The sequence below is a fragment of the Brassica oleracea genome, chromosome C9 (assembly GCF_000695525.1).
Source record: "Brassica oleracea var. oleracea cultivar TO1000 chromosome C9, BOL, whole genome shotgun sequence".
In the NCBI taxonomy this organism is placed as follows: Eukaryota; Viridiplantae; Streptophyta; class Magnoliopsida; order Brassicales; family Brassicaceae; genus Brassica; species Brassica oleracea.
Window position 1 is genome coordinate 48,957,260 of NC_027756.1, and position 23,797 is coordinate 48,981,056.

At 40.9% G+C, this 23,797-nt stretch overlaps 4 protein-coding genes across 14 annotated transcripts; 3 read left to right on the top strand and 1 right to left on the bottom strand.

Annotated features, from left to right (window-relative positions):
• Positions 1 to 1,532: 1,532 nt before the first annotated feature.
• Positions 1,533 to 5,838, top strand: LOC106318318 (DNA (cytosine-5)-methyltransferase DRM2-like). Of its 6 annotated transcripts, none has more exons than XM_013756242.1 (11): positions 1,533 to 1,687; positions 1,978 to 2,082; positions 2,231 to 2,408; positions 2,488 to 2,537; positions 2,643 to 2,742; positions 2,812 to 2,858; positions 2,956 to 3,051; positions 3,175 to 3,280; positions 3,520 to 3,617; positions 3,754 to 4,440; positions 5,178 to 5,618. In XM_013756242.1, exons 2-11 carry the CDS (start codon positions 2,080 to 2,082, stop codon positions 5,616 to 5,618), a joined length of 1,806 nt encoding a protein of 601 aa, XP_013611696.1. In that variant the 5' UTR covers positions 1,533 to 1,687; positions 1,978 to 2,079. The 6 variants fall into 6 exon arrangements, with proteins under 6 accessions (XP_013611696.1, XP_013611694.1, XP_013611698.1 ...); XM_013756240.1 differs by having other exon boundaries at positions 1,540 to 1,687; positions 1,989 to 2,082; XM_013756244.1 differs by having other exon boundaries at positions 1,547 to 1,687; positions 1,981 to 2,082; positions 2,279 to 2,408; positions 5,178 to 5,838.
• Positions 5,839 to 5,880: 42 nt separating this feature from the next.
• On the bottom strand, positions 5,881 to 7,611 carry LOC106318319 (tRNA (adenine(58)-N(1))-methyltransferase catalytic subunit TRMT61A). 3 transcript variants are annotated; one of them, XM_013756247.1, is made up of 4 exons: positions 7,531 to 7,611; positions 6,857 to 7,317; positions 6,531 to 6,775; positions 5,881 to 6,295 (listed from the first exon to the last, which is right to left on the bottom strand). In XM_013756247.1, the coding sequence occupies exons 2-4, from the start codon at positions 7,303 to 7,305 to the stop codon at positions 6,006 to 6,008; spliced, it is 984 nt and encodes a 327-aa protein (XP_013611701.1). In that variant the 5' UTR covers positions 7,306 to 7,317; positions 7,531 to 7,611; the 3' UTR covers positions 5,881 to 6,005. The 3 variants fall into 3 exon arrangements, with proteins under 3 accessions (XP_013611701.1, XP_013611700.1, XP_013611702.1); XM_013756246.1 differs by having other exon boundaries at positions 7,493 to 7,604; XM_013756248.1 differs by having other exon boundaries at positions 7,449 to 7,557.
• Positions 7,612 to 7,913: 302 nt separating this feature from the next.
• On the top strand, positions 7,914 to 19,995 carry LOC106318665 (polyribonucleotide nucleotidyltransferase 2, mitochondrial-like). 4 transcript variants are annotated; one of them, XR_001265338.1, is made up of 19 exons: positions 7,964 to 8,281; positions 8,515 to 8,670; positions 8,752 to 8,922; positions 8,995 to 9,120; positions 9,201 to 9,362; positions 9,434 to 9,553; positions 9,647 to 9,784; positions 9,951 to 10,113; positions 10,318 to 10,443; positions 10,525 to 10,655; positions 10,783 to 10,990; positions 11,075 to 11,158; positions 11,372 to 11,451; positions 11,532 to 11,675; positions 11,785 to 12,220; positions 12,299 to 12,474; positions 12,561 to 12,673; positions 12,850 to 12,972; positions 19,834 to 19,995. XR_001265338.1 is itself a non-coding variant. In XM_013756741.1 (17 exons), the coding sequence occupies exons 1-17, from the start codon at positions 7,964 to 7,966 to the stop codon at positions 12,669 to 12,671; spliced, it is 2,850 nt and encodes a 949-aa protein (XP_013612195.1). In that variant the 3' UTR covers positions 12,672 to 12,808. The 4 variants fall into 4 exon arrangements, 2 of the variants coding, with proteins under 2 accessions (XP_013612195.1, XP_013612194.1); XR_001265337.1 differs by having other exon boundaries at positions 7,914 to 8,281; positions 11,785 to 12,474; XM_013756741.1 differs by lacking the exons at positions 12,850 to 12,972; positions 19,834 to 19,995 and having other exon boundaries at positions 12,561 to 12,808.
• A 240-nt stretch (positions 19,996 to 20,235) lies between these two features.
• Positions 20,236 to 23,434, top strand: LOC106318666. Its single transcript, XM_013756742.1, has 12 exons — positions 20,236 to 20,487; positions 20,602 to 20,938; positions 21,016 to 21,129; positions 21,214 to 21,314; positions 21,394 to 21,465; positions 21,586 to 21,667; positions 21,767 to 21,847; positions 22,063 to 22,101; positions 22,286 to 22,351; positions 22,438 to 22,587; positions 23,010 to 23,138; positions 23,241 to 23,434. Exons 2-12 carry the CDS (start codon positions 20,708 to 20,710, stop codon positions 23,274 to 23,276), a joined length of 1,101 nt encoding a protein of 366 aa, XP_013612196.1. The 5' UTR covers positions 20,236 to 20,487; positions 20,602 to 20,707; the 3' UTR covers positions 23,277 to 23,434.
• Positions 23,435 to 23,797: the final 363 nt, after the last annotated feature.

The window sequence follows — 23,797 nt, forward strand, 5'->3', positions numbered from 1 at the left end:
TTACTTCAGCGAAGATGCGACATTCCCGACACATTTATTTAGACGTCGTTTTCGTATGAACAAAGACTTATTCTTGCATATTGTATCGCCTCTCAGAACACGTTCCATTCTTTCAACAAAGAAGAGATGCAACGGGGAGGTTTGGTCTTTCTCCACTACATAAATGTACGGCAGCAATTCGTCTCCTTGCTTATGGTAATGCAGCAGACACGGTTGATGAATATCTCAGAATTGGTGAAAGCACGACAATTTCCTGTTTAGAGCATTTTAATGAAGGAATAATCTGGTTATTTGGTGATGAGTATCTACGAAGACCGACAGCAAAGGATCTTGAACGACTACTCCATATTGGAGAGATACGCGGGTTTCCTGGGATGGTAGGAAGCATCGACTGTATGCATTGGAGGTGGAAAAATTGCCCAACCGCTTGGAAAGGACAGTACACCCGGGGATCAACAAAACCTTCAATTGTCTTAGAGACAGTAGCTTCACAAGATCTTTGGATATGGCACGCTTTCTTCGGTCTTCCAGGTACCTTAAACGATATTAATGTCCTAGATCGGTCTCCTGTCTTTGATGACATTATTCAAGGTCGAGCTCCGAGGGTAGAGTACATGGTCAACCGACACATCTATAATTTGGCGTACTACCTAACAGACGGTATTTATCCAAACTGGTCAACATTTATCCAATCTATCTCACTCCCTCAAGGTCTTAAAGCAGAGTTATTTGCTAAATATCAAGAATCAACCCGAAAATATTTGGAGCGGGCTTTTGGAGTTTTGCAATCTCGATTTGCAATTGCGAAAAACCCGGCTCTTTCATGGGACCAGGATAAGATAGGGAAGACTATGAGGGCATGTATCATACTACATAATATGATAGTTGAAAATGAACGAGCTGATACAACACTCAGTACGATACATCGGAATTTGAAGAAGGAGAGGTACACAACAGTTCACGGGTGCATAAGTCTCGTGGTACGGACCTCCCTCCAAGCATCACTGAAATTCGTGCCAGTCAGGTTCAGGTTCGAGAGACGGATACACATTACCAATTGAAGAATGATTTAATCGAAAATATTTGGAACAAATTTTGTGATGAAAACTAATAATTATTGTATTTCATATTTAATCATGTAATAAATAAATATTTCAATTTAATAAATAAATATTTCAATTTAACATGTTTTAATTTATTTTAAAAATGTTTATAATATTTTCAAATTTATTATTTTTTTATTCTTAAGGATTCCTAATAGATAACACCATTGGACATATTAATTTGATTAGAGTCCTTGATTATTTAAAAAAAAAAATACTATAATATATCTAAGGATGCTCTAATTCGTATCCTTATCAACTTGTTGTCACATCAAAGTCACATGTCATATTCAAACGATAAAGTAACTTATATTCACTAGAAAGCCCAATTAGCATTCAATCAAATGTAGCCCATATTTACTAAGCCCATTAAAAAGAATGGATACCCAAAAACTAATTGTAAACCGAGATCCGGATCTTTATCCAACTAAAACGGAGCGAATCAAAATACAGCATATCAATGTCGATGCTTCACTAGTAGACAAACGGCGGAATACGACTCTCTCACCGGCGAAGAGCGGACTTTTTACCGGCGACGGAAGCGTTTTCTGCGTCTCTGCTTCTCATAGACGAAAATTCTCTGGGTATATCCTCTAACTCTCTAGTCCACGATCTTCGTAGGTTTCGTACATTCAACTCCGTTTGTCTTGCCGTTAAAACTCGATCTCGCCGTCTATTTTTCCATCTTTCTTCGAAAACCCACTAAGCTCTCTTAAAAGCCCCCCACTGAAACAGAAGAGAATTTCGTTAGGATCTGCCAAATTATTCTCGAATTTTGGATCCTACATGCATTAGTATTCTCACTGAACCACTCTTATCACTGATTCATCTACAAAAACTCGATCTTTCTCCGGTCAAAAGTTTCCATTTTTAGCAGTTTTGCAGGATGATAATTTTTGTAGGTTTACTCTAAGGAAGGACGAAGATTCCTTACTCTTGACTTCGAGTGTCTCTTCACCTTACTGCTGCTGCAACCATGGTACGTTGCTATTAACTTGCATTTAATCTTTGGGCTTTATAGTGAATATAAGTTTACTTAATCGTTGTATCATTTGAATATTGGCATGTGCCTTTGATGTGGATATGAATTAGGAATCGCTTTTTGTGAACTGATAATGTTTATGCAGGCGCAAGATTCTGCTGACTGGAATAGCGATGATGATTTGGATTTGCAGATTGATAACTACCAGTCATCTCCACCGTCATCCCCACCGGCGGCAGTCCCTTCTTCTGATGAGCTGTTTGCTACGCTGGTTGACATGGGGTTCTCTCCTGAGAATATCGCTAGAGCAATCGATGAACATGGTGAGTCTTGCTTTGTGTTCGTATGTGTTGTTTGCTTAGTGTTCTTTAAATAATGTGATTGTTAAATAAACTTTTGCAGGACCAAATGCAGATACTGTGGTGATCATTGATGCTATCTCCAAATACACTGTGAGTTTCTACTGCTTGGATCTTCTCTCTTGCTTGTAATTTTCATGTGTTCGTGTCTGTTTAGATGTGTGTGTTTCTCATTCCTCTTATAAATTCTTTGTGAAGGTTAACTGTGAAGCTAGTTCTTCCAAGTCCAAGACTATTGATCATTTCCTTGCTATGGGATTTGAGGAGGAGAAAGTTATCAAGGCTATTCATGAGCATGGTAACTAATTCTCTATCTCTCTCTCTTTAGTTAAGAAGTAAAACGCTCTATATGATTCTTATATCGCAGGAGAAGACAATATTGAAGAGATAGCAAATGCACTCATCTCCACGGCAGTAAGTGATGCAAAGTTATCATGTCATTAAGAATGTACCTTATAGATTTGTCTCATGACATTAATAACATAACTTATGTTTTGTTGGTGGTTTGTAGGCAGAGGTATCGCCCAAAATCAAAGAAGAAGATGACATTGAGTGGTCTGAAAGCGATGATGAGAAGTATGCCAATTTTCTCAGCTCAGATGATGAGGTATATTTATTTCCTTGTGGGTAATAACATCACACCAGTCAATTGTACAATTGTCTCGCTTTGTTAGTTGCAGGCTTGTAAATTGTATGCATTCTAAAAAAATTCTGTTTTAAACAATGGCAGAAAGTTTCAGACTCCTCTTCTGAAAACGGCAATCAATTGCGTTCTTTAATGAACATGGGATTCTCCGAGTTGGAAGCTTCTCTTGCTATAGAGAGATGTGGTACTGGTAAGCTTTCCATTTTCTTAACGTTTCTTCCACGAGATGTGTCATACTTGTATTTGCTATTTGATCTATGTAAAATCTTAGTCTTTTAGCCTTTGCTTATGTGATGCATGCCTTTGATGTTTGTGCGTCTGATTTTGTTTTAGTAATCGATACTCTTGCTAGATGTTTATATACATATCTCTATCATATGTTGTCTCCTTCTCGGTACTTAAAGGAGAATTATCTGATTAAAATTTCAGGAGAGGATGTGAGCATTGCAGATCTCGCAGACTTCATTTGTGCCGCTCAGATTGCTCGAGAGTTCGATGAGTTCCATGCTGACCCTGAAGAACAAAAGGTATGGTTAAACCTTCTAAGTCCGTTTTATAGTTTGCTGATTTTTGTGAAAATTAGTGAATTTGCGGTCTAGTTACATTACACATTTGCCTTGCATTTTCATTAGAAATCTGAAACATGGATTTTCCTGTATGCAGCCTAATGTCAAAAAGAGGCGTATAGAGCTAAGAAGAGAGCCGAGGTCATCTGCTGCTGATGACGAGCCCCTTCGTCTGCCAAATCCGATGATTGGATTCGGCGTTCCAAACGAGCCAGGACTCATCACGCAGAGATCTCTTCCAGCCATGGCTCGAATGCCTCCGTTTTTCTACTACGAGAACGTCGCCCTTGCTCCCAAAGGCGTCTGGGACACCATTTCTAGTCACTTGTACGACGTTCCACCGGAGTTTGTGGATTCGAAATATATTTGTGCAGCAGCGAGGAAAAGGGGATACGTGCACAACCTCCCCATCAGTGGAAGGTATCAGGTCCAGCCTCCTCCGAAGTACACGATCAGCGAGGCGTTTCCGCTGACCAAGAAGTGGTGGCCAGAGTGGGACAAGAGAACAAAGCTCAACTGCATCCTGACAGTGAACGCTAGTGCTCAGCTGACGAACAGGATCCGGTTAGCACTTGAGCCTTATAGTGGAGAACCGCCTGAGAGTAAGAAGAAGTATGTCATTGAGCAGTGCAAGAAGTGGAATCTTGTGTGGGTGGGAAAGAACAAAGCTGCGCCACTTGAACCAGATGAAATGGAGACTCTTCTTGGATTTCCAAGAAACCATACACGAGGCGGTGGCATGAGTAGGACCGAGCGTCTGAAGTCACTCGGCAACTCTTTTCAGGTAGCTTTCAACCTCTCGCATTTGCACAGTCATAACTGTTTTTGTATTCGGCATAAGAGTGTTTTGAATTCATAGAGTAGTTCTTGATCGCTCTTGTCCTTTTAATGATGCGTTTTGCCTATGGTGGAATGGTTTGTGATTGAACTTGTTTTCATCATGCGTTTTGCATTTGCATAATCATAACTGTTTTAGTATTCGGCATAGAGTGTTTTGAATTCATTAGAGTAGTTCTTGATCACATTTGTCCTTTTAATGATGCGTTTTGCCTATGGTTTGTGATTGAACTTGTTTTCAACATGCCTTTTGCATTTTCATAATCACAACTGTTTTAGTATTCCGGCAGAGAGTGTTTTGAATTCATAGAGTAGTTCTTGATCGCTCTTGTCCTTTTAATGATGCGTTTTGCCTATGGTGGAATGGTTTGTGATTGAACTTGTTTTCATCATGCGTTTTGCATTTGCATAATCATAACTGTTTTAGTATTCGGCAGAGATTGTTTTGAATTCATAGAGTAGTTCCTGATCGTTGTTGTCCTTTTCATCATGCGTTTTGCCTATGGTTGAATGGTTTGTGATTGAACTTGTTTTCATCATGCGTTTTGCATTTGCATAATCATAACTGTTTTAGTATTCGGCAGAGATTGTTTTGAATTCATAGAGTAGTTCCTGATCGTTGTTGTCCTTTTCATCATGCGTTTTGCCTATGGTTGAATGGTTTGTGATTGAACTTGTTTTCAGGTGGATACCGTTGCGTATCACCTCTCTGTCTTGAAACCATTGTTTCCATATGGTATCAACGTTCTGTCCCTGTTCACTGGAATTGGCGGTGGAGAAGTGGCGCTCCACCGTCTCCAGATTCCAATGAAGACCGTCGTCTCAGTGGAGATCTCAGCAGGGAACAGAAACATTCTCAAGGACTTCTGGGAGCAAACCAACCAGAAAGGAACCCTGATAGAGTTTGCAGACGTGCAAGACCTGAGTAACGAGAAGATCGTGGAGTTGATGAAGCAGTTTGGTGGGTTTGATCTAGTGATCGGAGGTAGCCCCTGCAACAACCTCGCTGGTGGTAACAGAGTGAGCAGGAGTGGTCTTGAAGGTGATCAGTCCTGTTTGTTCTATGAATATTGTCGGATTCTCGATGTGGTGCGAGAGACAACAAAGACGATGAGAAGATCCTAGGCGGTGGGAGGTTGAGATAGTTTCTTATAACATAAGTAACTTCGTGCAGAAAATCTGTGAAGTACTTCTTGTTTGGTTCTTACTTTGTAGAACTTGAATGTAGACTCTCATTTGGATGATTCTGCAAAGCTTTGAGGATAACTCAGCTTTAAATAATTACATAATTATATGGTTGTGTTAGATTCAGGATTTAGATAAATAATTCAGTTACAAAATACTTCAACAAATTGGATTCAAAATCTACTTTGAGATTTCTCCAAAATTAATTCAAACACGTTTTTAAAAACTAGAAAGCTTATGAAGTAGATTTCTGGTTCAAAATTTGCATTACAACAAGAAAAATCACAACAAGTGTTAGTAACATCATATGACAAAAACATGAAGTACTTAAGATAGGCACTGGAGTCTTGCGAAAGTTAAGTAGCCGGTGTGACCTCTTGCCTCGCTACATGGCCTCGCCATAACGACCGAAGTTGGACTAGAAGAGTTGTCCTGTGAAACAGCGTAGCCGTCGTCGTTTGAAATGTGCTTGTCGTCGTTTGAAATGTGCTTTCTCTTGCTTGGTCTCTGTCCTCCATTGGCCTCCTCGTCGTGGCTCTCACCAATCATAGCGCCAGTCTCCACTTTCATTTCCTTCACTTCGTATGTTCTGAGAAGCACCTCGAACGTTCTTATCTCTACAAAAGTAAAAACCGGTATAAGATCTAAAATGAAAAATCACATCTGCTTATGACAATTAACAAAAGAGCTTATCTACAGAAGAACATAACTTTAGTCTATATGACATGTTTCTAGTCCTAGGATTTGATACTTAATAAGAGGTTTCACTCCCAAAGTCATTAGCATTGTACTTCGATTCTAAGATCCCTACAAGAACTTACTTCCACAGCAAAAGTAGAAAGAGAAACTTACCAATGAAATCTGATCTGAGGACTTCACAAGTGCGTTGTACTTGCTCAATGCAAGGCGAGAAAGAGCAGAGAACTCCATCCTCCTTTAACATCTTTGCTGCAGAAGGAACAGCGAGCCAAGGCTGAGGAAGGTCTAGAAACACCGAATCAGCCAAACCAGATAGTTTCTCAGGGAAGCCTTGTCCTTGAATATCTCTAACCTCCACGGTTACTAAACTACTTATACCCGTCTTCTCAAAGTCCTCCCTGTTGCAAAGAAAAGATACATAAAGAAGAGAGCACACAACAAAGAAGGCAGACACAAATTAAACAGAAGCTTCTTCTAACCTTGCACAGACAGCTCGTTGCTCGTGGAAATCAAAAGAATACACATGACCCGTCGGAGCCACAGCACGAGCAAGCGAAGTGGAAAGCGAACCACTTCCTGTCCCAGACTCGAGAACAACACACCCGGGCACGACTTCTAGATACATCACCACAAAGCTGATATCCGCAATGTAAAGAATCTGAGTCCTGTGGCTCAACACCAGCGTCCACAGCTCGGGAGTGGGAGCAAGCAGGTAGACAAATTTGCCCTTGTTGCTCAACACTTTCGTCCCTAACGGCTTCCCGATCCAATCAGAGTGTCTGTAAAATCCGAAACGGTTCTGAAGCACGCCGTCTTTGGTTACTTTAACCGGCTTCATCACGTCGTGTCTCTCGTAAACGATGACCAAGTCTCCATCTTCGATGTATCGCTTGAAAGATAAGGCCTTCTTTGACTCAGTTGGTAGCATCTTGAGAATCAGCTGCACAGGGGAAACAACAGTTTAATGTAAGAAGAAAGCTACAGCACCTTTTAACCCTAAGAATCGTAATCAGCAAGAAATAAAACGTCATTACACGAATCCAAAACTCTAATCTCAACAAAGAAGCATACTTTCTGATACAAGCCGGTAATAAACTGAAACCAAACACAATAACCTGACAAAGTGATGTCCTTAAGAAAAAGACACTCACACGGAGGAAGATGAAGAAGAAGAAGAAGCTTCGAACTCGAAGTGACGACAATGGAGTTTGTGTGATTTGTAAAAGAACAAATCTAATCCAGACAATGAGACAAAACCTTTAGTAGGGTTTTCGCTTTCCTTTTTCAATTCGAAACCGGATAATCGCTAGACTAAACCGGAGTAAATTAAAATTTGGTACATTCAACCGTGCTTAACCGGTTTGGGTTTATAATTGAGTTGGGCCTTTTGTAAGTTTAAATTTGGGCCCACTGAAATCATTTTTACGGCTCTCGCCGGATTAGTGTTAAGAAAATTCGATCGAACCGGATCGGACCGGACCGGGATCACTAAAACCCTTCTTCTCGATCCCACTCTCGGCTCCAGTCACTATCACCGGTGCGTTAAACCTCTGCTTAAAGCCCTTTCTCTTCTCTGTGTATGTGTAATGTCATCGATCGTGAGACGAGCTAGGTCATCTTCTCTTCCGAACTTCCTCGCATGGCGCGCTTTGGGTTTCCGCACCATCTGCTCCGGCGGATTGGGCATCGCGCCGTCTAGCTCGCCGCCGGCCTCCACGGGAATCAAAATTCTGGAGTCGTTTAAGGAGGAATTCGAAGTCGGATCTCGGGTGGTGACGCTCGAGACGGGGAAGATCGCTCGCTTCGCAAATGGTTCCGTCGTGCTGGGGATGGACGAGACCAAAGTTCTCTCCACCGTTACTTGTGCCAAGTCTAAATCTCCTGGAGATTTCTTGCCTCTCACTGTAAGTTACAATCCTCTTTTCGCCATTTCATTTCGATTTTTGAAGTTATGATTTTGAATCCTCTGAAGTAATCTTTATGATGTATGTATTTGTGGAATTCACTGATGAATCTGTGATCTAATCTTTCCCACGTGAGAAGTTTGTTATTTAATTAGCTGTTTCTGTAATTGGTTCATTGTGTTTTTTGTTTAAATGGATGTTTATGACTACTTGTTTGAAACTCTTATCGTTAGGTTGATTATCAAGAGAAGATGTTCGCTCAAGGTTTGATTCCTAATACGTATATGCGAAGAGAAGGTGCACCTAAAGAGCGGGAACTGTTGTGTGGCCGCCTCATTGATAGGCCAATCAGACCATTGTTTCCTTCTGGGTTTTACCATGAGGTTCAGGTATGATGTTTCTTCAATTCGTTAGCTGATAGATCTATGTGGAAGTATCTTCATTTGTATTTTATTTTTTTCACGTTGCAGATAATGGCAAATGTTCTATCATCGGATGGGAAGCAGGATCCAGATATACTTGCAGCTAATGCAGCATCGGCTGCGCTCATGCTGTCGGATGTTCCATGGGGGGGACCCATTGGAGTCATCAGGTTAGGAAGGATCGGTGGGGAGATTGTTGTGAATCCAACTATGGATGAGGTAAAACAAATACATTACCTGAATTCGTAGATTGTGGCTTCTTTCTCATTTGTTGTAGTTTGGTTTGTGTAGCTTAGCTCAAGTGATCTTCATTTGATATACGCTTGCACAAGGGATAAAACTATGATGATTGATGTTCAAGCCCGTGAAATCACTGAGAAAGATCTAGCAGCTGCTCTGAGACTTGCTCATCCAGAGGTATGTTTGACAACTTTGTTGGATCTTCTAGTACTTTGTAATAGTATATGTTGTCTTATGTTTGTGCGTGGTATTCACAGGCTGTTAAGTACATCGATCCCCAAATTAGATTGGCTGCGAAAGCTGGGAAACAAAAGAAGGAGTATATATTGTCCATGCTTTCTGAGAAAACTTTAGAAAAAGTGACTGACTTGGCTGCAGAGCGTATTGTATCCGTCTTTACCGATCCTTCACGTGGCAAGGTGCGTGCTGGCTTTGTTTCTGCCTCCATATTTTGAGTTTCAGTTGGCCTGATGATTTTATATGTGCACAGTTTGAACGTGGAGAGGCTCTAGAGAACATTGGAAAAGATGTGGAAAAAGTATTTGAAGAAGAGGGCGATCAAGAAAGCTTGAGCATACTTCCAAAGGCTGTTGATACAGTGAGAAAGAAGGTAATCTCTGAAAATTAGCATTTGTTATTGATACAAGACCTCTTTAAGCGATTGCATAAAAGGGTACAACTAACGTGTTAAATTAAATATCAGATAGTTCGTTCAAGGATGATATCAGAGGGATTTCGGGTCGACGGCAGACATCTTGATGAAGTTAGGCCCATCTATTGTGAATCGCATCACCTGCCTGCCTTGCATGGGTCAGCACTTTTCTCACGTGGAGACACTCAGGTTCGTGCTGAAACTTCAGTTGCTAAAGACACGCGTAGAGAATCTAGTTTTTCATTAAAAGAAGTTTTGGTTGCTTCAGAAGATAAAGGATTGAAGCATAGAGCTAAATCTTTTAATATATGTTTAATGAAAAATCCTTCATAAATACGTTCTGTATGTGTTAAAGGTGCTCTGTACTATCACACTTGGAGCCCCAGGAGATGCACAAAGGTTGGATTCTCTTGTTGGCCCACCGAAGAAGAAATTTATGCTTCACTATACCTTTCCTCCGTTTTGTACAGATGAAGTTGGAAAAAAACTAGGCCTTAACCGGCGTGAAGTTGGTCATGGTATATTTTTTTGCCTTTTTCTTTTTGTGTGTAATCTTCTAGGTAACTGTTACTGATATCAACTTCCTTTCTAGCTTCTAGTGGAACAATGGGTCAATATTTTTATTAAATTCCTAAGAGTTTAATTGTCGTAGAGACATATTATTGTTTTCTCTTTCATCTAAAAGAATTTCATATGCTTAAATGTGTTTACATTTTCTGTAGGAACACTTGCTGAAAAGGCATTGCTTGCAGTCATGCCCCCTGAAGAAGATTTTCCTTATACAGTTCGTATAAATTCAGAAGTTATGGCTTCAGATGGATCCACGTCTATGGCAAGCGTTTGTGGAGGTAATCAATCTCTTTCACCTACTAGTTTGTATGTTTATTGCAAAGCCATAATAAGTTCATAATGGAATGGTTTTGTCTCAGGCAGCATGGCGTTAATGGATGCCGGAATTCCTCTGCGAGCTCATGTTGCAGGAGTCTCCGTTGGTCTTGTCACTGACGTTGATCCATCAAGTGGAGAAATTAAAGACTACCGTATAGTAACCGATATATTGGTGGGTTTCTTCTTGTTTACACTTCCTTTGTGCTTCTTGTGATGATATAACGTCTGTCTTCTGAACCATTGGTTGTATCAAGTTTGTGAACTGGGTTATATGGAGATTACATACATTGCTTTCACAGGGTTTGGAAGATCATCTAGGAGATATGGATTTCAAGATTGCGGGCACAAGAAATGGTGTGACGGCAATTCAACTGGATATCAAGCCAGCCGGAATACCATTGGACATAGTTTGTGAATCATTAGAAAATGCACGTAAAGCCCGTCTTCAGATTCTTGACCATATGGAGAGAGAAATTAATTCCCCACGAGACCAGCAATGCCGGCTAGGTTTCTTCCTCACTTGTTTTTATGTTAACCGTAGCTGATAAGACTTTCCCTGTTAAAAACTTAAGAGTTATGTCTGTTTTGCAGCAACTTTGAAGTACACCAACGATGCACTTCGTAACTTGATCGGACCTATGGGTGCCCTCAAGAGGAAGATTGAAGAGGAAACAGGTTATTCTTTGACATCGATGTTAATCGTCAATTTAATTTCTTGTGTACTTTTAATACTATGGAATTGCCGTAGTCATTTTGAAGTGAAAGAGTCTGATGCTTTAAGTAAAGTACTCTTTTGAGAATGAAACCCTTAAGCTTGTGAAGACCATCCTCTCTTTTATGTAGTTTAATTTGAAGCTTTTCTTCTGAGATATAACCCTATTTATTTAGGTGCAAGGTTGTCTATTGATGATGGAACATTAACTATTGTTGCCAAGAATCAGGCTGTGATGGACAAGGCTCAAGAAAAGGTATCTTATAGTCAACTGAGCTTTTAATTGATAGGCGATAGATATCCCAGAGACTTGATTTGATTCATGTATGTCCTTAGGTTGACTACATCATTGGTCGCGAAATAGTTGTTGGTGGCGTGTACAAAGGCACAGTGACATCTATAAAAGAGTACGGCGCATTTGTTGAGTTTAATGGTGGTCAACAAGGCCTACTACATATGTCTGAGTTATCTCATGAACCAGTAAGCTTTTCTAGTTATAAACTGTGATCGCTTATCTTCCATAAAATATGGTTTTCTCTTAGTTCATCTGGAAGATTGATATTGTTTGGTTTATTTGTTGCAATTGCAGGTCTCCAAGGTTTCAGATGTATTACATATTGGCAAGTACATCACTATGATGTGCATAGACACCGATGTCCGTGGTAACATAAAGTTATCCCTCAAAGCACTGTTACCCAAACCAACATCTCGTCCTGAAAAACTCCCGGTGGTGAAAGAGGCAGTCTCCGTAGAAACGTCTAGTTTCGGGGAGGCAGTTGCAAGCCTGCCCAGTGTCGTAGAGCCGCCTCAGAAATCTAAATTAGCAGTTCCTGCAGTTGTCATCCGTACTGCTGTGGAATGTGATGAGGCAGAGAAATCTTCTCATGTGGACAAGAACACTAAACCTAAATGCGCCGCGACAGTGAAGCCAGACCGGAAACTCAAATCCACTGCCTCTAAACAGACCGTGAAGGAAGATGAGACACTCAGCTCCACTGCTACTGAAGAAAGTCGGGATGACTGTGGTGAGACACTGACGCAAGAAAATAAACTCAATTGCACTTCTCTTGAAAACAATTCTAACATAGTATCATCTTCAAAAGGTAAGAAACCCTCTAGGAAGGAGAAACAATCAGATAACGAGGCTGGAGAGAGTCCATCGATTAGTGCCCGGAAACTGAAAATAGGAACAGAAATGACAGCCAAAGTCCACCAGATTCGAACGCATGGACTGGTTCTTGATCTAGGTGGTGGAATCCGCGGTATGTACAAATTCGAGGTATGTCATCTTTGATTCCTTTCTCCCACATACTTAAATGTGCTTGCATTGTATTGTTTGCTTACTACTATTATATATGAGCGCAGGGCGATGAGGAGACAGAGTTTGAGATTGGAGACACATTGCAGGTGAAATGTACAAGTTTTAGCAGTAAAGGAATCCCTGTGATGGCTTTGGTTGATGAAGAAGATGTTTAATGGTAGACCTTTTCTCCTATCAATTATATGGGATTATTTGGGAGTTTTGTTTGAAATGGTATATCAAAATGGATGTAATGAGGAGATATAATATTAATAGATAGATTCATTGGCTTGCAAAAAAAGGGTTAGTGTAATTAATTAGTGTAAACTATGTGTGTTTGTTTGTTCTTTGCAGGCTGAGTAGTCTTGTAGTTTGGCCTTGGTTCGGCTTAGTTGTGAGAACTGGAGAGTAGGATCGAGGAGGAATTGAACCAGACCGGTAATTTTGGCGTACCGTTTTGTCTCTATACTTTTTTTTATTATTATAAGTCGTCTAATAAGTCGTCCAGATGGAAGACTTTCCAGACGACTTAATTAAGTCGTCCGATAAGTCGTCCAGCTGGGAAGACTTTCCAGACGCCTTATTATAAGTCGTCTAATAAGTCGTCCAGATGGAAGACTTTCCAGACGACTTAATTAAGTCGTCCGATAAGTCGTCCAGCTGGGAAGACTTTCCAGACGCCTTATTATAAGTCGTCTAATAAGTCGTCCAGATGGAAGACTTTCCAGACGACTTAATTAAGTCGTCCGATAAGTCGTCCAGCTGGGAAGACTTTCCAGACGCCTTATTATAAGTCGTCTAATAAGTCGTCCAGATGGAAGACTTTCCAGACGACTTAATTAAGTCGTCCGATAAGTCGTCCAGCTGGGAAGACTTTCCAGACGCCTTATTATAAGTCGTCTAATAAGTCGTCCAGATGGAAGACTTTCCAGACGACTTAATTAAGTCGTCCGATAAGTCGTCCAGCTGGGAAGACTTTCCAGACGCCTTATTATAAGTCGTCTAATAAGTCGTCCAGATGGAAGACTTTCCAGACGACTTAATTAAGTCGTCCGATAAGTCGTCCAGCTGGGAAGACTTTCCAGACGCCTTATTATAAGTCGTCTAATAAGTCGTCCAGATGGAAGACTTTCCAGACGACTTAATTAAGTCGTCCGATAAGTCGTCCAGCTGGGAAGACTTTCCAGACGCCTTATTATAAGTCGTCTAATAAGTCGTCCAGATGGAAGACTTTCCAGACGACTTAATTAAGTCGTCCGATAAGTCGTCCAGCTGGGAAGACTTTCCAGACGCCTTATTATAAGTCGTCTAATAAGTCGTCCAGATGGAAGACTTTCCAGACGACTTAATTAAGTCGTCCGATAAGTCGTCCAGCTGGGAAGACTTTCCAGACGCCTTATTATAAGTCGTCTAATAAGTCGTCCAGATGGAAGACTTTCCAGACGACTTAATTAAGTCGTCCGATAAGTCGTCCAGCTGGGAAGACTTTCCAGACGCCTTATTATAAGTCGTCTAATAAGTCGTCCAGATGGAAGACTTTCCAGACGACTTAATTAAGTCGTCCGATAAGTCGTCCAGCTGGGAAGACTTTCCAGACGCCTTATTATAAGTCGTCTAATAAGTCGTCCAGATGGAAGACTTTCCAGACGACTTAATTAAGTCGTCCGATAAGTCGTCCAGCTGGGAAGACTTTCCAGACGCCTTATTATAAGTCGTCTAATAAGTCGTCCAGATGGAAGACTTTCCAGACGACTTAATTAAGTCGTCCGATAAGTCGTCCAGCTGGGAAGACTTTCCAGACGCCTTATTATAAGTCGTCTAATAAGTCGTCCAGATGGAAGACTTTCCAGACGACTTAATTAAGTCGTCCGATAAGTCGTCCAGCTGGGAAGACTTTCCAGACGCCTTATTATAAGTCGTCTAATAAGTCGTCCAGATGGAAGACTTTCCAGACGACTTAATTAAGTCGTCCGATAAGTCGTCCAGCTGGGAAGACTTTCCAGACGCCTTATTATAAGTCGTCTAATAAGTCGTCCAGATGGAAGACTTTCCAGACGACTTAATTAAGTCGTCCGATAAGTCGTCCAGCTGGGAAGACTTTCCAGACGCCTTATTATAAGTCGTCTAATAAGTCGTCCAGATGGAAGACTTTCCAGACGACTTAATTAAGTCGTCCGATAAGTCGTCCAGCTGGGAAGACTTTCCAGACGCCTTATTATAAGTCGTCTAATAAGTCGTCCAGATGGAAGACTTTCCAGACGACTTAATTAAGTCGTCCGATAAGTCGTCCAGCTGGGAAGACTTTCCAGACGCCTTATTATAAGTCGTCTAATAAGTCGTCCAGATGGAAGACTTTCCAGACGACTTAATTAAGTCGTCCGATAAGTCGTCCAGCTGGGAAGACTTTCCAGACGCCTTATTATAAGTCGTCTAATAAGTCGTCCAGATGGAAGACTTTCCAGACGACTTAATTAAGTCGTCCGATAAGTCGTCCAGCTGGGAAGACTTTCCAGACGCCTTATTATAAGTCGTCTAATAAGTCGTCCAGATGGAAGACTTTCCAGACGACTTAATTAAGTCGTCCGATAAGTCGTCCAGCTGGGAAGACTTTCCAGACGCCTTATTATAAGTCGTCTAATAAGTCGTCCAGATGGAAGACTTTCCAGACGACTTAATTAAGTCGTCCGATAAGTCGTCCAGCTGGGAAGACTTTCCAGACGCCTTATTATAAGTCGTCTAATAAGTCGTCCAGATGGAAGACTTTCCAGACGACTTAATTAAGTCGTCCGATAAGTCGTCCAGCTGGGAAGACTTTCCAGACGCCTTATTATAAGTCGTCTAATAAGTCGTCCAGATGGAAGACTTTCCAGACGACTTAATTAAGTCGTCCGATAAGTCGTCCAGCTGGGAAGACTTTCCAGACGCCTTATTATAAGTCGTCTAATAAGTCGTCCAGATGGAAGACTTTCCAGACGACTTAATTAAGTCGTCCGATAAGTCGTCCAGCTGGGAAGACTTTCCAGACGCCTTATTATAAGTCGTCTAATAAGTCGTCCAGATGGAAGACTTTCCAGACGACTTAATTAAGTCGTCCGATAAGTCGTCCAGCTGGGAAGACTTTCCAGACGCCTTATTATAAGTCGTCTAATAAGTCGTCCAGATGGAAGACTTTCCAGACGACTTAATTAAGTCGTCCGATAAGTCGTCCAGCTGGGAAGACTTTCCAGACGCCTTATTATAAGTCGTCTAATAAGTCGTCCAGATGGAAGACTTTCCAGACGACTTAATTAAGTCGTCCGATAAGTCGTCCAGCTGGGAAGACTTTCCAGACGCCTTATTATAAGTCGTCTAATAAGTCGTCCAGATGGAAGACTTTCCAGACGACTTAATTAAGTCGTCCGATAAGTCGTCCAGCTGGGAAGACTTTCCAGACGCCTTATTATAAGTCGTCTAATAAGTCGTCCAGATGGAAGACTTTCCAGACGACTTAATTAAGTCGTCCGATAAGTCGTCCAGCTGGGAAGACTTTCCAGACGCCTTATTATAAGTCGTCTAATAAGTCGTCCAGATGGAAGACTTTCCAGACGACTTAATTAAGTCGTCCGATAAGTCGTCCAGCTGGGAAGACTTTCCAGACGCCTTATTATAAGTCGTCTAATAAGTCGTCCAGATGGAAGACTTTCCAGACGACTTAATTAAGTCGTCCGATAAGTCGTCCAGCTGGGAAGACTTTCCAGACGCCTTATTATAAGTCGTCTAATAAGTCGTCCAGATGGAAGACTTTCCAGACGACTTAATTAAGTCGTCCGATAAGTCGTCCAGCTGGGAAGACTTTCCAGACGCCTTATTATAAGTCGTCTAATAAGTCGTCCAGATGGAAGACTTTCCAGACGACTTAATTAAGTCGTCCGATAAGTCGTCCAGCTGGGAAGACTTTCCAGACGCCTTATTATAAGTCGTCTAATAAGTCGTCCAGATGGAAGACTTTCCAGACGACTTAATTAAGTCGTCCGATAAGTCGTCCAGCTGGGAAGACTTTCCAGACGCCTTATTATAAGTCGTCTAATAAGTCGTCCAGATGGAAGACTTTCCAGACGACTTAATTAAGTCGTCCGATAAGTCGTCCAGCTGGGAAGACTTTCCAGACGCCTTATTATAAGTCGTCTAATAAGTCGTCCAGATGGAAGACTTTCCAGACGACTTAATTAAGTCGTCCGATAAGTCGTCCAGCTGGGAAGACTTTCCAGACGCCTTATTATAAGTCGTCTAATAAGTCGTCCAGATGGAAGACTTTCCAGACGACTTAATTAAGTCGTCCGATAAGTCGTCCAGCTGGGAAGACTTTCCAGACGCCTTATTATAAGTCGTCTAATAAGTCGTCCAGATGGAAGACTTTCCAGACGACTTAATTAAGTCGTCCGATAAGTCGTCCAGCTGGGAAGACTTTCCAGACGCCTTATTATAAGTCGTCTAATAAGTCGTCCAGATGGAAGACTTTCCAGACGACTTAATTAAGTCGTCCGATAAGTCGTCCAGCTGGGAAGACTTTCCAGACGCCTTATTATAAGTCGTCTAATAAGTCGTCCAGATGGAAGACTTTCCAGACGACTTAATTAAGTCGTCCGATAAGTCGTCCAGCTGGGAAGACTTTCCAGACGCCTTATTATAAGTCGTCTAATAAGTCGTCCAGATGGAAGACTTTCCAGACGACTTAATTAAGTCGTCCGATAAGTCGTCCAGCTGGGAAGACTTTCCAGACGCCTTATTATAAGTCGTCTAATAAGTCGTCCAGATGGAAGACTTTCCAGACGACTTAATTAAGTCGTCCGATAAGTCGTCCAGCTGGGAAGACTTTCCAGACGCCTTATTATAAGTCGTCTAATAAGTCGTCCAGATGGAAGACTTTCCAGACGACTTAATTAAGTCGTCCGATAAGTCGTCCAGCTGGGAAGACTTTCCAGACGCCTTATTATAAGTCGTCTAATAAGTCGTCCAGATGGAAGACTTTCCAGACGACTTAATTAAGTCGTCCGATAAGTCGTCCAGCTGGGAAGACTTTCCAGACGCCTTATTATAAGTCGTCTAATAAGTCGTCCAGATGGAAGACTTTCCAGACGACTTATAATAAGTCGTCTGCGCAGTCTTTTGGATTGAAGTAAATACCTGACTCAAGATAGCAGCTTTCATTGATCTGCGGCCTCTGCTGCCCTCGTAAGCCAGTATCGGTGGAGACGGACTGTCTGCTCTGGGACCACCAATACTAGCACCCAATTCCGGCATAGCTGTGTACGTCTAGACCTGAAGAACTTGTATAAACCCATCCACGGTGTAACAGCCAGCAATTTCTTTGTTCCACAAAGAGTCCATCAGCACCTTAAACGCGACTCTCCCCCATGGATAATTCTCAAACCGTTCTAAATCCATCACTAGCCTTGCCAGAGTAGATCGTGTAGCGGTTGAAAACTTTCTCCCTTCAATGAATCCAGTGAAGATGGAGAGGTACGCGAGCCGCTTGCGATCTTCCCTGGACCAATCCCCGCATCTCTTCAGTGCTGCTATTATCTGATCAGTAGTTGGCCCAGCTTCCAGATGAACTCCCAGCATCCCCCAGAAAGAAACCATCTCTGGGGTAACGTCACATTTTGGTGTCTCAAGGTCCTCGATGTACTCGCAGTTTAGACCAGTGAGGTTTTCAAACTCTAACAGTGAAAACCTCAAAGGTTCTGGACCAACGAGAGACCACATCTCATACTTCTTCTTAATGTCCAGCTTGAAACTGAGCATGTAGTGAACCAGCCTTGAAGCCCAACCAAATCCCTGCTCCTTGAACTTGATGAAAACTCCCAAACTCGACTCCTTGAGCTCTTCAAATTCGTCATCAGTAAGAGCTTTCCTAAGAGCAGTATGCAACTTGCTGTTATCCGTATGATACGAAATGCTATTGTGGGCTTCTGGTTCTTCCCCTGATGTGTATAACCTACGGGGGAGTTCTGGAATATCCATCCTTTTTGTCTGCAAAATAATCAAAGACAACAATATAAGTCCAGACGACTTAGTAGACGACTTAAATTACTTACAAGTCTTCCAGTCGCAGAAGGAGTTGGAGTACTCGTCATTGCGGTTATAGATCTGAAAAAATAAACGTGAAACGGTGAGAATGAGTAAATTGATAGAGACAACGTTTTATGTTCATCTTTTCCTCGAGATTGATGACTTAGCGGCGTTAGGGTTTACAGAGAAACGGCGCTAAGGTTTACAGAGAAGAAGCGGCGGCGCTAGGGTTTAGAAGAAGCGGCGGCGCTAGTGTTTAGAACGTTGGTGACCACGGTGGCGAGGGCGACGGTTTGTTCGGAAATAGTGGAATCGGCGGCGCTAGGGTTTAGAGGAATCGGCGCGGCTAGGGTTAGAAGAAGCTGCGGCGACAACGGTGAGAATGAAGTGAGATAGATAGCCGATGTTGAGAACGATGGTTTGTTCGGAAATCGTGGGAATTCGAAATCGCCTTTGAGAGGGAGAACTGTTAGGGTTTCTGAATTTCGCGAAAAATGAAACAAAAAAAATAAAAATCACCTTATATATTGGGTAAATAATCCGGTTAGCTTTAAAATTACATTGGTAAACTTTAAGGTTTGGTCCGGTTTAGACGACTTATTCTGGCTGATAATGTACAACAGACGACTTAATATTTAGTCGTCTGTTTTCAGACGACAAAATATTAAGTCGTCCTAGACCCTAAAATGAACCCCTAAACTAAAATGACTAGATTAACTAACTAACCACGTTATAAAATCAAATTATACTTAAATAGTGTTTACTATACACAGAAATGAACACGCATAAGTAATTTTAAAAATTTTCAAAAACGGTTTTAATGCTTTCCAAAATCTAACCCTAAGAACACATACAATACTACAACATATGTTGATGAAACATAAACTTAAGAATATCATGACTCACTACTTTCACTCATCTATGCTGAAAACAATTGAAATTTGTTATATCTTAATTTATACCTCCTAAGACATATGTTAATTACATAATTCCCATTTTTCACTTATCAAAATATTTTTTACAAAATTTTTAAATTATGTTTAAGACTAACTGTCCAGACGACTTTAAGTTAAGTCGTCTGGACGACTTATTTTCAAGTCGTCTAAACAGACGACTTGCGAGGGGTAGAAACGTAAAAAGAATTCCGTTTTTTTTGTTTGGTCACAAGGGGATAGTTGTAATTTCAATAGCCTTTTAGGTTACTTTTGCCTTTGACCCAAGTTGGGGTATTGTTTTGGATTTGACTCCAAGTTTTGAGTCACACTTGGCAATTCTCTCTTTTTTTTATAGCAAATATGAACAAATAAAAAGGATGTTTATCAAGGATTATCAGAGAGTATTTAGGTAGGTGACGCTCTTCCCTTGTAAACATGATGGAATATCAATCAATGACCATAGACCAGGATGTGTATTAATGTTTATTTGAATCTAGACATATTAAAAACTTTCCTCCTCTCTCTAGGTTTTTATTTGTTATGAAAACAGCCAAACTTGTTAGTATGTTGTAGTCAGTTTTTTTTTTCCGAAGAAAACGTGGTATAATTTATACATCATGTAATTATTTAAGTTTTTTTTTTTTGTCGATAATTGTTTAAGTTTATGGAGTATATGTTATAACTTATAACCGAATAATACATGTAATGTTGGAACCGTAGCCACGACAAAGATAAGCATAAAAATGCCAGGTAACAACTGGACCGGGCCTGAAACAATTCGGTTGAAGAGTAGGCTTCACGATACCAGACAAAGGCCCACCTCACCAGCTCTACACTCATTCATCCACTCACTGACCTCACATGCTTTCTCTTCTTTCTCACTCTCCAAGTCTCCTCCTCCATCTTCTTCCACGTGATTTGAGTCTTCCCGATCACAAGCTCCTCGCTGTTTCTCTCCCTTTCCTTCGACGCCATCCTCTCCTTTTCAGCTCGCTTCAACCAACCGGTACGTCTCACTGATTTCACTTCGAGATTCGAATTTGAAAGATTCGTCCATGTTCGATCTGATTCCGCTCCAGAGATCGAGAATTTGAATTGACTCGAAATAGCTTAAGTTTAGCCAGATACGATTGAGCATTAGAGAGAGAGAGATTTGACGCTGCGTATCGGTTGACTATGTAAATGGCGGGAAAATCGACTTAATTGCGATTTTAACCGAGATCACGATGATGAAGAAGAAGGCGTCGCAGCAGAAGCTGAGGTCCAGATGGAAGAGGAAACTATTCGCCACGTTGATGTTCGTCTTCTGCTTGGGGAGCTTCGTCTACTTCCAAGCTCGTTACAGTGGAATCGCTGCGTCGCTGAAGCCTCGTCTCGATCAGAAACCGCAGATCGCCTTCCTCTTCATTGCGAGGAATCGTCTCCCTCTCGAGTTCGTCTGGGATGCCTTCTTTCTGGTATACACTAATTGGATTCATAAAACTATAGTTTGGAATCAGATTAGTTTCGTGATAATCTGTTTTGTTTTTTGCAGGGTGAGGATGGCAAGTTCTCAATATATGTTCACTCCAGACCTGGCTTCGTCCTCAGCAAGGCTACTACTCAATCCAAGTATTTCTTGAATCGCCAAGTTAATGATAGTATACAGGTTCGTTGCTATGAGAATGAATCAAAATCATTTTGAGTTTTTTTTTTTTTGCAAGCGTTTAGTTGATTTACTTGCTGATTATAGGTGGAGTGGGGAGAGGCAACCATGATTGAAGCAGAACGTGTATTGCTTAGACATGCTCTTAGAGATCCGTTTAATCACCGCTTTGTTTTTCTTTCTGATAGGTGAGAGATTGATTCTGTATGATACTTGTGGTTGATGACTTGCTTGACTAAATTTTAGTTGTTTTGGGTTTCTTCTCAGCTGCATACCTCTGTACAGTTTCAGCTACACGTATAACTATATCATGTCAACACCAACTAGTTTTGTTGATAGGTCAGTGCTACTCCCTATCTTATAGAGAGTTGATATATACATAGCTTCACAGCTTAGACACTGACAAGGAAGAAATGTTTATGTTGGAAGTTTTCACCAAATTAGATTTTCTGATTGCAGCTTTGCGGATACAAAAGATAAGCGTTATAATCCTAGAATGGATCCCGTAATTCATGTTCATAACTGGAGAAAAGGATCACAGGTGAAGTTCCAATGTTTACTATAATAATTTGGATTCTCATTTCATGTGCAGTTTCGCTGACGCCCTCTTTGTTCTGTTTTTCGTATGCTGTTCTTGTAGTGGGTCGTTCTAAATAGAAAACACGCAGAAATTGTGGTGAACGATACCATCGTCTTGCCTATGTTTCAGCAGCATTGCAGGGTAAGTTGTTAAAACCTTCACTTCATTAGCAAATTTTGAGATAGCATGATACTGTAAAGATGGATATTTCGTTAATTTCCAAATATGGTTTGGCTGGCAAGACCATCGTAGAACCACCAAATTTAAAATTGGTTGTGAGCGTGAGATTTGCTTTGTTAGTGGACTGGTCACCGGCTTTTCACTTATAAACTTTATTTTTGCATATGATCTTGCAGCGGAAATCCCTTCCAGAGTTTTGGCGAGATCGTCCTGTAGTAAGTTCCTCTACTCTCACCTCTCATGATTAAGCACCACACATAATCAATTTATCTTCCCATATTCATTCAAATCATGCACTAATTAGTCTGTTAGTTTCAGGATAATTAGTGTGGCACGAAAGTAGGGTTTGATATTTGACCAGGCCAATGTGTGTTGTACTAATGTAGTCTTGTTGTTTAGCCAGCTGAAGGTTGGAAGGAACACAACTGTATACCTGATGAGCACTACGTTCAGACACTGCTAGCTGTAAGATTAATCTTTGATCCAAACCTATGCTCTTTTAGGATTTAATAGTACAATTAATCAAATCTGGTAATGCTTCGTAAATCCAGCAAAAGGGTGTAGATAGCGAACTCACAAGACGGTCACTGACACACTCAGCTTGGGACCTTACTTCCTCTAAAAGTAATGAACGTCGTGGATGGCATCCTATGAGTTACAAGTTCTCCGATGCTACTCCTCACCTTATACAGTCTATTAAGGTACGCATCCTAGTCACTTATCAGATCAAAAGATAATATGTAAAACTCAGATTTTTTGGTTAGGCACACATCTTAGTCACTTATCAGACCGAACTGAAAGGCAAATTAACTTTTGTTTGATTTGGTTATGATATCACATCTTAGGACTGTTGTTTGGTTATGATATCACATCACACTCAGTGACTCACAGACTAGTTACTAGTTATTTCGTTTGGTTTTCTGTAATTCCGGTTTCTTAAGCAGTCCATAAATTAAGTAATGCTATGATATCACATCTTAGGACTGCGAGCAACATTATATTTTGGCATAACTAAAAATTTCCATCACAATATGTACCTTCGTTTCTATTACTATGGCTTTAAACTCTTTTAACAAGCTTAAAACAGGAAAAGAAACTCTAACAAAACACATTGGACTCATAGGGAATCGACAATATCAACTATGAAACGGAGTACCGGCGAGAATGGTGTACTAGTAAAGGGAAACCGGCACCGTGTTTCCTCTTTGCCCGGAAGTTCACTCGTCCCGCCGCTGTCCGCCTCCTCCGTGAGGTTAGCTTTCTTTAACATTTAAAGCTGAAGCTAAGAACTATCATAACAAACATTTTGATGGAACTCATAGTGGGTTTCTTTCTTCATCTGTTTCTTTGGCAGTCTATCTTGTTGAGGGACAAAGAGCAAGACAGTTAAAAGTAGTAGATCCTTAACCATTCAAAAATCAAAATCATATATTATACATAGGTACGGAAGATTACAAAGAGTTATTACTTATTATGTTTGTACTTGTAATTTGTAACACTACAAAGATGGAATCTACATAGAAGCTTACCATTTTGTGAATGAATGAAGCAACGGAGCCGACAAAGATGGAGGGTAGAGAAGGAGCTCAGCAGGGGTGACCTGAGAACACATGAAAAGGAAAATTTGTTCTAATGACGTGGTGTCATTACAGCCGTTGTCTGCACATGTGTTCTCATATCGACCCTGTCGAGATCCTCTACCTTGATCTCTTCAAATCAGCAATAATTGATTTATTACAATTTGAGTTTCGGTTCCTATGGGAACTATAAATACACACATTACGAAAGGATTGGGTAGTACACACAATAGCACCACAGAAAATTGTAGTATTGCGTCTTGTATAGTACAAGCGAAACAATGGACTTTGTGTACTACCAAAATTGATTAAAGAAAGAAAAGAAATGTCGACA

Coding starts and splice junctions, on each gene's coding strand:
- LOC106318665 (XM_013756740.1), top strand. CDS start 7,964: ATGTCATCGATCGTGAGACGAGCTAGGTCATCTTCTCTTCCGAACTTC. Junction 8,282..8,514: donor GAGATTTCTTGCCTCTCACT/GTAAGTTACAAT, acceptor TCTTATCGTTAG/GTTGATTATCAAGAGAAGAT. Junction 11,676..11,784: donor CTGAGTTATCTCATGAACCA/GTAAGCTTTTCT, acceptor TTGCAATTGCAG/GTCTCCAAGGTTTCAGATGT.
- LOC106318318 (XM_013756242.1), top strand. Junction 3,281..3,519: donor TATAGAGAGATGTGGTACTG/GTAAGCTTTCCA, acceptor TTAAAATTTCAG/GAGAGGATGTGAGCATTGCA. Junction 4,441..5,177: donor CACTCGGCAACTCTTTTCAG/GTAGCTTTCAAC, acceptor ACTTGTTTTCAG/GTGGATACCGTTGCGTATCA.
- LOC106318319 (XM_013756247.1), bottom strand. CDS start 7,305: ATGCTACCAACTGAGTCAAAGAAGGCCTTATCTTTCAAGCGATACATC. Junction 6,776..6,856: donor CAACGAGCTGTCTGTGCAAG/GTTAGAAGAAGC, acceptor TCTTTGCAACAG/GGAGGACTTTGAGAAGACGG. Junction 6,296..6,530: donor CCTCAGATCAGATTTCATTG/GTAAGTTTCTCT, acceptor TTACTTTTGTAG/AGATAAGAACGTTCGAGGTG.
- LOC106318666 (XM_013756742.1), top strand. CDS start 20,708: ATGATGAAGAAGAAGGCGTCGCAGCAGAAGCTGAGGTCCAGATGGAAG. Junction 21,315..21,393: donor TTTGTTTTTCTTTCTGATAG/GTGAGAGATTGA, acceptor GTTTCTTCTCAG/CTGCATACCTCTGTACAGTT. Junction 21,848..22,062: donor TGTTTCAGCAGCATTGCAGG/GTAAGTTGTTAA, acceptor ATGATCTTGCAG/CGGAAATCCCTTCCAGAGTT.